Genomic DNA, 11,654 nt, shown 5'->3' with positions numbered 1-11,654 from the left:
ATAACGTTTGTAGCTGTTCATTTGCTCATGCACAAACCAACTCCCTGATGCTGGTCCAGCTTTTTTCTTATACCAGAGAGAAAATAAGAACAGTGAATCAATTAATATTCTCTTTTCTTTTTAAAGTGTTGGGGAAGCATTTGGATACCATGCAAATGAGTGACAATATGGTGAAAAACTGGTTTAGAAGGTGTTTAAGAAGTTAAATTTAGTCCTGGAAGTAGCTTTGCTGTGTTTTACCAGAGGCTCCTGCTTTTTTCGATTGCTCCCAGTATGATGTTTAGGATGGATTTCATCCATTCCCAGGGGTGCAGGGAAGGCCCTGCCCTGAGTCAGGCGGGCCTAAAGGTTGGCTGAGTGCTGGGCCTGACGTTACACAAGCAGTGATGGATACCTCTGGCTGCTTTTTTTTCCTGCTGGGCGTGAGATGGGTTTTAATCCTGGTTAGATCCTGTTTCCTGGAAGTGTCTGCCATCTCTTGAAAGGACTTTTCTTTCTCTCTTTTGCAGGCATGGTTCAGAAACTTGACCAGAAGCTGCCTGTAGCCAACGAGTACCTGCTGCTTTCAGGCGGTGTGCGGGAAGGTGTGGTGGACATTGATCTTGATGAGCTGAATGTTTATGCACGAGGCACAGACTATGACATGGACTTCACCCTGCTCGTGCCCGCGCTGAAGCTGCATGACCGCAACCAACCGGTGACGCTGGACATGCGCCATTCGGCTTTGTGCCACTCCTGGCTGAGCCTGCGTCTGTTTGATGAAGGAACTATCAGCAAATGGAAGGACTGCTGCACAATCGTCGACCATATCAATGGAGCTACCAATTATTTCTTCTCTCCGACAAAAGTCGCTGACTGGTTCTACGACTCCATTAGCATTGTCCTCTCCGAAATCCAGAAAAAGCCCCAGCGAGGGATGCCAAAGGTGGAGAAGGTAGAAAAGAACGGGACTATCATATCGATCATTTTGGGAGTGGGCAGCAGCCGCATGCTGTACGACATTGTCCCTGTGGTGTCCTTCAAAGGTTGGCCAGCTGTGGCCCAGAGCTGGCTGATGGAGAACCACTTCTGGGATGGGAAGATCACCGAGGAGGAAGTCATAAGTGGGTTTTACCTAGTGCCTGCGTGTTCCTACAAGGGGAAGAAGGACAATGAATGGAGGCTGTCATTTGCCAGAAGCGAAGTGCAGCTGAAAAAGTGCATCTCCAGCAGCCTCATGCAAGCCTATCAGGCCTGCAAAGCTATCATCATCAAGTTGCTGTCCCGCCCCAAAGCCATTAGTCCATATCACTTGCGGAGCATGATGCTGTGGGCTTGCGACCGGCTACCGGCCAACTACTTGGCCCGGGAGGATTACGCAGCCCATTTCCTCCTGGGTCTCATTGATGATCTCCAGCACTGCTTGGTCAACAAGATGTGCCCTAACTATTTCATTCCCCAGTGCAACATGCTGGAGCACCTCTCTGAAGAAACCGTCATGCTGCATGCGCGGAAGCTGTCCTCCGTCCGCTCAGACCCTGCCGAACACCTTCGAACTGCCATCGAACACGTCAAAGCAGCCAACCGGCTGACACTAGAGCTCCAGCGGCGGGGCAGCACCACCAGCATCCCCTCCCCTCAGTCAGATGGAGGGGACACCAACCAGCCTGACGACCGATTAGCCAAAAAGTTGCAACAATTAGTGACTGAGAACCCCGGGAAGTCCATCTCCGTCTTCATTAACCCCGATGACGTCACGAGGCCCCACTTCAGAATTGATGATAAATTTTTCTGAGCTTTCGTCAATGTTTCTTGGGATTTTTTTTTTCTTTCATTTCATTTTTCTTTTTTTTAAAACTCTTGCAGTGTGCAGGTTTTTTTCGTTTGGTTTTCCTTGATGACTTAATCTCTTGTTTTTTTACATATCCAGCGTAGATTGGATCTGTTGAGAACAGTCTGAATAAATTATAACTCCTGGTTCTGCAGGACGGTGCAGATTTTGAAACAGTCTATTACTATTTCATATGCTGCTTTGGTTTTTTTTCACCCAGCCAGCCTCATTGTCTGTGAGTAGTTTCTAAAGGAGAACACGCACCGTAAACACACATGCCACAGCCTAATGTAGACTTTTTTATTTCCCAAGCTTCCACAATTTGTGTACATTTTTGGGCCTGGAGAAGGGAGAACTCACCTTCCATTGCTTCGGAAATTCACTTCTTTTTCCGTGAGCTTCCATCACCCTAAAGAAATGAGGAGAGACTGTGGGTTGGAAAGCACTACTGGTAATTTGACGAGGCCAAATCTACTGGGCTGAAGTCCAGTTCATCTGTTCTTCACACTTCTCACACTAGGGGAGAAAGTTGACTTTAAAGATGCTGATGCATCTTTTGGGGAAAAGAGTTGTTTCTGTTTTGATCTACTTTTTGAATGTAATTGTTCATAATTGGACCTTGTACACTCCAGAGGGTTGTTTCTGCTGCTTTTCCATGCGGAATAAGGTTATGGAATGTTAGTTTTAGTGTGTGTAATTATTCAAAGCCTTATTTAAATTCTATTAAAGAACATACCATTATAAATGTTAATTGCACTAATGAAATCTCTGCCATTACCTCAGTCCCACTGTTTGTGTTTCTTTCATGAATTAGCATCTGTTATTAGGTCTCGGTATTGCAGATTGCTTGAGGCCCCTCGGGTCTCGTGGTTTCAGGTGATTTCTTGATTGTCTTTTGTAAAAGGCTCTTCCTTGTTAGCCCTGCTATGTGTGGAAAGTCAGATTTTTGCATTGGCATATTTCTTTGGATGCGTATTGTGTGCTGCAGTGCATATTGCATTAATATGTATTGCATGTTGTTGAAACAGGTTTACCATTAGCTAAGGATGTAATGCTAAAGCAGTGGTAGGTGCAAAGTGAATGAGCCAGACCTCGAGCAAAGGAGCTACCTTGCTTCTGTAATGCATGTATTAGGCCTGATCTTTATGGCAGTTACCGTTCCCTTGACTCTTGTGGACTTTCTGACTTACTCTGGGACATTCGAGATCTTACTCTGGTCTCGTGTTTGCAGAAGTTGTGTTTGTGTGTAAACTTGTAGTACGACAGTAGCCTTGAAAAAACGCATACGCTTTCCTTTTGTGTGTAGGACAAGATGTATGGTAACAAGGGTTAGTCTGAGCCAAAAATTAATTCCGAGAGTTCAAGGATTGAGTGGCTTTTTGTGGCTGGCTGGCCAGTGACTGATATTTAGGCCTTAAATCAGCAATTTGGGCTCACCGATTATCCCAGAGAAGCTGTTCTGATCCAAACTTGATGCATGTTTTAAAATGTGACTATTAGAGCAGGTTGAAGTATTTTTTAAATATTTGACAGACAAATGAGGCGCGTATCTAGTAAACTCTAACAGATAAAAATTGTGTATGAAAAATGTGTCGCTTTTTTAGCCCAGCCTTTCTGGTAGAGAAACCAGGTTGGTGGAGCAACACACTAGCAGCTTTGGAAACTGCATTACTTTATTTAGAAGGCAGGGAGGTTTTGGTACCTGATCCTAGTGCCCAAGTCATGTCTTAAAATGAAACTTTGGCTCCTTCATCTCTTGGGCATATTTGAAAACTTCACCCCATGCTGCAGCCAAGATGTTCACATTTACCTGAATTTACTGGTACACACTCACATGAGCCTGACGAAGCTCTCAGAAGTTGCTGGCTAGATGGAGTGGATGAGGATTTAACTTTAAAGCACAATTTGCTAGTGATCGAGAGCCCTGGTGCAGCTGCGGTTGTGGTCGGGGAAAGGACACGTGTTGACTTCAGCAGCAGCAGAACTGGGTCCTACCAGTGTGGCTGTTGCCAAAGATGAGTCTCTGTTTAAACCTGTGTAACCTGCCGGGGGAGACAGGAAAACCGACTGGGAATCCTTTCCAGAAGTGCTTGGAAAATGCAGATTTGTTGAAATGGTCTTTTCCCCAGTCTCTGAGACTTCTGCCTGTTGGGAAAAGAGTCTGGGCTCCAGGATGAAGTTTCCTATCACCACGTGAGGGAGATCTGCTCAGCACGAAGCAGCAGTAGCCTGGCAGGCAGAGTGCTTTCCCGGAGGCCCCAGGGTCCGTGCTGGTGCTCCTGATTTATGCAGAAACGCAGCTTTCACAGCCTTCCTCATGCCAGTTCAATGTCCCGATGACCAGCAGTTTGGCAAGCCCACGTCAAGCTCTGGTGTGTGCTCCTTTTTTTTTTGGTTTTAATTAAAAAACATTTTGAAAAGTATCCATCTTGTTCTTCCTGAATGATGAGGAAAATGTGTGTGTGTGTGTGTGTGTGTGTGTGTGTGTGTTCTGGGGGGAGAGGAGGCTTGGCTTTTTACTGGACTGGAAAGCAGCTTCCCAGGTAGGTCTGAGAGAACGTTGTATTGTCTTTGTCTGACTGGACTCTCTGTCTTCCCGGGAGGCAGAAACTTCATCTCCAGGAGGTTTTGAGTCTCAGTCCAGTATTTGCTCTTTTCCACGTACTATAGCTCAACGCAGTGAAGTGGCTTGCCAGCCCCTAGAGGTGATCTGTGCTTTGTATGTCAGAGAATATCAAAAGCTCTATTTTCTCCCTCTCCTCCTGTCTGCTATTACCTTTGAGTATATGCTGGGGCAGACTTGCAAAAAATGCACAGGTGTCTATGTGGGATTTCAAAGTAGTGTGTGGGTTTAGATACCAACGACCGATTATTCTTCACTACCCCCTGGAAGTTTCAAGGAGACTGCAGTGTTTTTCCTATTTTCCTATTGGAGAGTTCTTGAATGCTCTCCACACAAGCATTTTAGAGCACCCAACACCATGGGGTTAAAGACTTGGCCAATCTGACAAACACTGGAGTAAGAGGGGATTTGCTTTAAACTAGCAGTAAGGTAATCTTCCCTGCTGATGTCAAGTCAGTGCTGCGAGCCCATGTCTCAGTGGGGGGATTTGGTTCTGCACCCACTACTATGAGGAATAAGTTTTTTGTTTTGCTTTTGCCCATTAGCCACCTTCCTGCTGGCTTCTCCCTGTTGGTGGGGGATGTTGCAAAAGGACTGGGACAATTAGTACGGGGCTGGCTGCATGTGTAATTATGTAGGTGTCATTTCTGTGTCTACATATTGCTGCCTCCTACACCACCGAAAGGGAGTAGAGTCCCAGCCAAGAGACTTGGCCTTGAGGCATCAGAAAGGTGGGGAGGAAGAAGAAGTGCCCTTCAGAGGCTCTGTTTCCATTTCTCAGTGCAAGCCTTCTTGGGTGTCCTGGCTTTGGTTCTGCTTTTGGGACAAGCTTTTACCTTTGCTATAGGACTTCTGGCCCATAGCACAGTGGAAGAGCAGCTCATTTAGCTGGTTCCAGTGGTGGTCACTTCTTCTGGGAGACCCTGAAGAACCTGTCACTTCTTCAGAGGGATGCTTGAGCTACTACAGAACTAACAGAAACACCAGCCGGTGTGGGGGGTACTCTCTGTGCTACGTTGGAGGGAGCACTCAGAGCAGAATGGGACAACCAAAAGCCCAAGAGCTTTGTGAAAGCCTGCAGTCCCTGCTCCTTCCAGCATGTTATGTGAAGCCTCAGCCACTTCTCGCTGGCTGTGATAAATCAGTTTCTCCACATTTTCCAATACTCTAGCCTGGAGAAATGTTGGTGCTGTAACCAGAGAACTACAACTGAGCATTAGAGTCACTCTGCAGGAGATTCAGCAAAATACTGGCAGGAGTTTAACCATCCACTGCCCAGAATAGAAGCCAGTCTCTAAAAGCCATTGAAGGAGCTGATTTTCTGTTGAAAAGATCTGTCTTTTCTGTTATGCTTCTGTCACTGTGAGAAATAGCTCTAATTCTGACCTAAATTCTCGGATGTTCCCCGATTGCCTTGTTCCAGTGGAGAGCAACCTTGCTTTGGCAGCTGTGGCAGTTCTGGGCTCGACAGGGACATTGGAGCTCGGTGTCCTGCCACTTCTTGTCCTCCTCATGGAGGGTGATGGTGCACTGTGAGACAGGCTTGTGTCTGCTACAGATTGACACGTCAGCGACTAAAACAGGCTCTGAATGACAACAGTCTTGATGTGAGATGCACCTCCAGCTCGGCTCCTGTTGGCCAGTGTTTTGGGCCTTACAAAGTGATCTCCAACCTCTCCCTATGGGCACTGAGCTCTAAAACAAGCATAGAGTGGCTGGGTTCACACAAGATGCTGTCCTGGTGCTTCCAGTAGCTAGCGGTCTTCAACCAGTTGGTTACATTTTCTGGTAAATCTGGGGATACAGGGAAAACTGACTACTTAAAAGCCTTAGAAGGCCAGAGGTTCCCAAAGGCCACACTGCTGTGCTCTCCAGAGGCCGTGACTGGTGCGTAGACCCGGCTCCATTCAGCTGCAGCCTCTGAAAACATTTCTGTGCAAGTTTATTTAGGTGTCTCGCCAATCTGCGTGCTGTGTAATGCCGAACGCAGATGATAGCATCTGGGTAATCGGACTAAAAGCATCCAGGAGGTGGTGGCTGGGGATGGAGGGTCACAGGACAGGGCCCAAATCCCATTAAAGTCCACTGGGACTTGATAAGTGTGTGCGCGTTGCTGGGTCAAGCTGATTGCGATCGGACCAAAAGTAAGCAGGCGTCTGTCATATTTTATTAACCCATGCATAATGTAAGCAACCATGCATAATGCAAGTGAATGTGGCAGAGGGAAAAGGGAAGATAGACTTTGCTAATGATTATTTCTTGAAAATTTTTTTAAAGGTGTGCATACTTGGTGCCTAGAATTGCTTAAAAACGTTCTTCTGTACCTTTTTTGCAGATTCAGTGCTGGCTACGTTTTGCCACTGTTGTATTAAAGGGAGTATGTTTGAAAGGTCACCGGGCAGCTGGGTGCAATAATGTTCAGATTCTTTTGGCGTTGCTCAGTGATTAGAAATACTCAGCATGCAAATAGCTTGTTCAACTCCAGCAAGTACATCATCTCCCTCCTGCCAGCCTGGCTTGGGGTGAGCTAATGGACTTTTAACATTACACAGCTTAGAGAGTGGCTGGCCCTAATAGCTCCTGATTAAGCTCTCCAGAAAGGCAAAATAACCATCACGGGGCAAAGGCTAAACAAGGGGAGAGGTGCATAAAAGCACAGATATTTAAAAAGTTGCTGGCCAAGGGACTCTTGCTGACATGTTTCGTATTTAGGGAAATTCAGCATTATATTTAGCACATTTTGGCTTTTGAGAACTATCTGTCAGATGGATCTCAATTTATTTCCTCTGAATGCTTTTAGAATAGTAATAAAATAGCTCTCCATCCCTTCTCCTCCCCCTCTGCCCATTTATAATCTATTATTTTAGGGCTGCTCTGAGGAACTATTGTGTTTTCCTATTATCATTGTCCCTGGCTCAGCACTGTGCTTCCAAGCTGAATGTAGGCTTTTGGGGGATATTTTTATCTCCCTGACCTTCGGTGGTGGAGGGACACGCTCTCATTCAGTCTCCAGACAGCCTGATTTGCTGAGCAGAGAGATATGGGTGCATATCGGGGGCATCAGGCTCCCTTCAAACTGACTCAGCCCTGTCTCTGCCTCTCAGTTCTTGTGTGTGAGGAATATCAACATGGAAGACACGACTGAGGTCTTGATATGTGCACAGAAGACATGAGATGTGATTTTGAAGTCAAGCAAGCTCTAGTGCAAAGTGAAAATTGAGCCCAAACAGCCACTTTTCTCCCTGATTCTCAGCCCCTCTAACCCCTTTATTTCAGCTTTCTTTTGGGGAGAGCGATGAGTTGCTTTTGTCCATTTCAATGGACAAAAATCAGAGCTATGGCTTAGGGTGCCAGACACTTCATTCATTAATGGCTCTAGCTCCAGGGCTCCCTACTGCTTTACACCCTCTCACGACATTGGCAGGACAGGGAGAGGGTTTTGTGATCTGCTCCGGCAAGGACAGCACAGGGGGAGCTGTGGGAGGTTAAGGACACACTCTCCCCTCCCTCTGCCCCCCAACCTCTGCAGCACCACCATAGCTGCAGCAGCTGGTTTGCAGCTTCTGTGACAAGGTACCGCTTGTGGAGCTTTCGGGAAGAGAGGCTGGATCTTCCCTGGCAAAGACAGCTCTCCAGGGAAAGCCTGCAGCCAGCTCAGCAATCTCTGTGCCTCCCTGCTCACTTACTGAAGTGCTCAGTGCATGCCAGGCTCCTCTCTGTGCCCTGTGTGTGCTTTGCAGCCATGCAACTGAATGCAGAAGGGCTGGGTCAGTGAGGAACAAGGACCAGTGAAGGAAATGTTTCCCCTCAACCTTCCATGGTGCCCAGTACCTGCACATTCACACACACACAATCACACACACAGAATCGCTCGGTTGGAAAAGCCCTCTGAGATCATCACGTCCAACCGTTCCTGTCTACCCACTAAACCATATCCCTAAGTACCTCATCTACCCGCTCTTTAAACACATCCAGGGATGGTGACTCCACCACCTCCCTGGGCAGCCTGTGCCAGCTTCTGACGACCCTCTCAGTAAAGAACTTCCTCCTTATCTCTAAGCTGAACCTCCCTTGGCACAGCTTGGTGCCGTTTCCCCTGTTCTATCCCCCATCACCTGGGGGAAGAGCCCAGCACCCACCTCTCTCCAAGCTCCCTTGAGACAGTTGTAGGTGGTGATGAGGTCTCCCCTCAGCCTTCTCTTCTCCAGGCTAAACAAGCCCAGTTCCCTCAGCCGCTCCTCATAAGGCTTGTTCTCATTCCTCTGTGATTGTTCTCCCTCAACTATTAATTAATGATACAGGGCTCAGAGGAGCTATATCAGTCAAGGAGTTCACCACTACAATCAAAGACACCTATACTGGTTTTGATACTTACCTTTCAGACTGTCCAGTCTGCTCCCAGCCCCAGACTTCTTAATGTCCTGTAACAGGCCAAAGGAGCAAGAAAAAAATCAAAGCCACGACCTTCATTTAGCTTCCCTCAGAGGTTCCCTCTGTTTGCCAATGGTTCTGGCTGCTCTTGGTTGACGCACACTGTAAAATTCATTACATTATTTTGTTAACCACTGGTGGCAAAACTGGAATGGGCAAGTGTTGTCTTGAACCCCTGTACTGCTGTAGGTACTCGGAGATGTTATCTTGCTGAATACTCACACCGGTTGCACTAACATCATTTCTGCTACTAATTAAGATGGAGGGAACAGTGGTGGGAAGTCGTTACAGAAAACCTCCAGAAAAAGTGTGAACCCATTAATTAAAGGAAACTCTAGAAACTGAACTCAATAGTCCTGAATCCTACCAGTCCGTTGTGACTGAAGGACTGGTAAGTCCACCAAGGTTTATGTTAGCAGGTCAGTCGTACAAAGCTAGTTCCTTGCTTGTTCTTTCCCCAGAGCATGGCTCTATTCAGCATTAAAACCCACTGACGGCAGAAGGTGAAACACAGCCCACCAGGAGGCATGGAAGGAAGCGCTGCTCAGCCGCTTCCTCCAGGCTCTTCCGCTGATGCACCCAGCCTGCCCCATGCCTCTCTCCAAAGCAACTTTAAATAAACTCTCCAGAGGTGTTCTGCTACACAGCAATGAATTAAAGTGAAATAAAATGCTGATGAAAAGCGCAGGATAAATGCCTTGTGATACTTTGATATAATCACCTAGAGCAACCTCATCGTCTGTGTCATCTGTCTCTCCAGTTTACTTGTGGAGCAGCAAGCATCATGGTGACTGTGCAAAAAAGGAAGAGAAATGCAAGTTCATGTGAGTTGGAGTAAATAATTGAGAGCCATTGCCTTATTCTGATACAGAGTGCTAACCAGGGCGGCCAGGGCATACTGGTTCAGCACGCACAGAAATCATGCTCTCCCAAGTAAAAACAAGGCACAGAGAAAACGGAGCGAATCCTCCAGCCTGTGAACCTCACAGCTCATCGAGCAGGGGGAAACTCAGCAGCGTGACCATGGGGAGGGCTGCAGTGAGGCTGCAGGGTGTGAGAGCAGCACGGGTACACTCAGGCTGGTGGGCTCCTCGCCTGGGGCTGCTGTCCCTGCACACTGGCACCTGCTGTTGTGTTACTGCACACCGTTGTGCAGCTGGCTGGACACAGGCAGTGCTTGAGTTTGAAAGCCATTTCTGTGTAAGAGCTCAAGAAATAAACTGCCAAATAAAAAAAAACGGAGAAGGAATATTTATGGTGCTTTCTGGAGAAGAGAGATGTGATCAAAATAAGCCAGCAACCTGCGTTAACTTTTTGTAGCTTGTGCTGTGATTGAACAGAATCTGTGTCATCCCCTGAAATCACCAGGAACAGGAGTAGCCCAATGCATGCTGATGGGAGCTGATCTATGAATTACACTAAACACTGGAACATAATAGACATGGGTGCTCTTCCAGGCTGCGCTCTTCTCAGAGGCCATGGTCTGTCCCATGGCCTATTTCCTAGCCCAGAGAAGTTATATCTTAATGGAGAAATCAGTGCTGGGAGGAGAGCAAGCTCCCCACATGTGAAAGCCAGGTAGGCTCCTAGCTGTAGCCTTTACACCCTTCATGCATTCGTGGAGTACTGTGCTCTGGGTGGCAGGGGATTTGTTCTAGATAGACAGCTCTGATAATTTTGGAAAGATGTAGTCTTGGAGTCAAACACAAACCCATGTCCCAGTACTCCAGCTCAATACTGGTCAGGCAGTGCAGTGATTTGTGTGCGGCTGCATTTGTCAGATACTTGAGCTTTTAGTCTTCCAGTTTCTTGCTATATTGGTGTCTTAGAAGTTCTCCTGAACAGTGAAGATCTGCAGGAGATGTTTCCCACTTTGATACTTTTGTCTAAAATTGCAAGGAAGACAGTGTAGTGCGACAATACAAGGATGAGGCACGTTAGGTAATTCCCATATGATGTGCCAGGCGATCTTCATGGTGTTTGTAGCACAGGGTCCTGCCTGATTTGGCTTCCCTGCCCCTCTGTGCCATCACACCCGTGTACACACAGGAGAGGTCTCAGGTGTGAGCTGGAGGTGTCACAAAGAACTGAGGTAATTTGACTATTTGTGCAACCATACCTGAGGTCTGAGGGACCAGGAAGGCATTTAGACATCTGACTCATGCCCCTCCTGCACTGCAGGTGCTGCTGGCACAGACCTGGTCCCAAATGCTTGTTTCGTGGCACGATGCCACCATCATGTAATAACTTGCCCCAGCAGCTGGCTAGGTCCACGTGTAGCTGCATGTACTCCTCTGACCTGACTGTGAAAAAGGTCCTTCAGTTCAAATGCCACTTCTCTTTCAGTTGTTACCACTCTCTCACTGGGCACTTCCTTCAACAAGTGCATCACAAGGCACCCTGTGACCCCAAAGAGCTCTGACCAGGAGCCAAGGGCCATCGGCAGCTGGGAGAGGACAGGGTGCTTCTTGCCCCCCCTTCCCAGCACCCTGTGCTTGGTTTAGAAATAAGACCTAGGTCTTTTACTGACAGCATTCAGCAAGTAGAGCTGATGTCCCTGCACAGCCCAGCCCCACACAGGACCAGCCAGCACTCGAGGGGAGGCAGCTGAGCACACAGGCTGATCTGCTCTTCCCTTCAGTGGCACTAATTGGGCCACATGCAGCTCTCACTGCTGGGAAGAGCTCTTTTAGAGCCAGCTCAGGTATCTCTCATCTGCATGGCATTTGCTGGTTTGGAAATACCCAGTCTGTTTAGAAAGCTAAACAATGTCTCACACCAGTATTGCAG

The 11,654-nt window shown here is 47.5% G+C and overlaps 1 protein-coding gene across 1 annotated transcript; it reads left to right on the top strand.

Annotated features, from left to right (window-relative positions):
• Window positions 1–511: 511 nt before the first annotated feature.
• On the top strand, window positions 512–2,558 carry MB21D2 (Mab-21 domain containing 2). The gene has a single exon (XM_010188295.1). The coding sequence runs from the start codon at window positions 512–514 to the stop codon at window positions 1,772–1,774; it is 1,263 nt and encodes a 420-aa protein (XP_010186597.1). The 3' UTR covers window positions 1,775–2,558.
• Window positions 2,559–11,654: the final 9,096 nt, after the last annotated feature.

This window comes from Mesitornis unicolor, unplaced genomic scaffold (assembly GCF_000695765.1).
Source record: "Mesitornis unicolor isolate BGI_N332 unplaced genomic scaffold, ASM69576v1 scaffold17907, whole genome shotgun sequence".
NCBI lineage: Eukaryota > Metazoa > Chordata > Aves > Mesitornithiformes > Mesitornithidae > Mesitornis > Mesitornis unicolor.
This window is presented reverse-complemented; position numbering and strand designations above follow the sequence as displayed.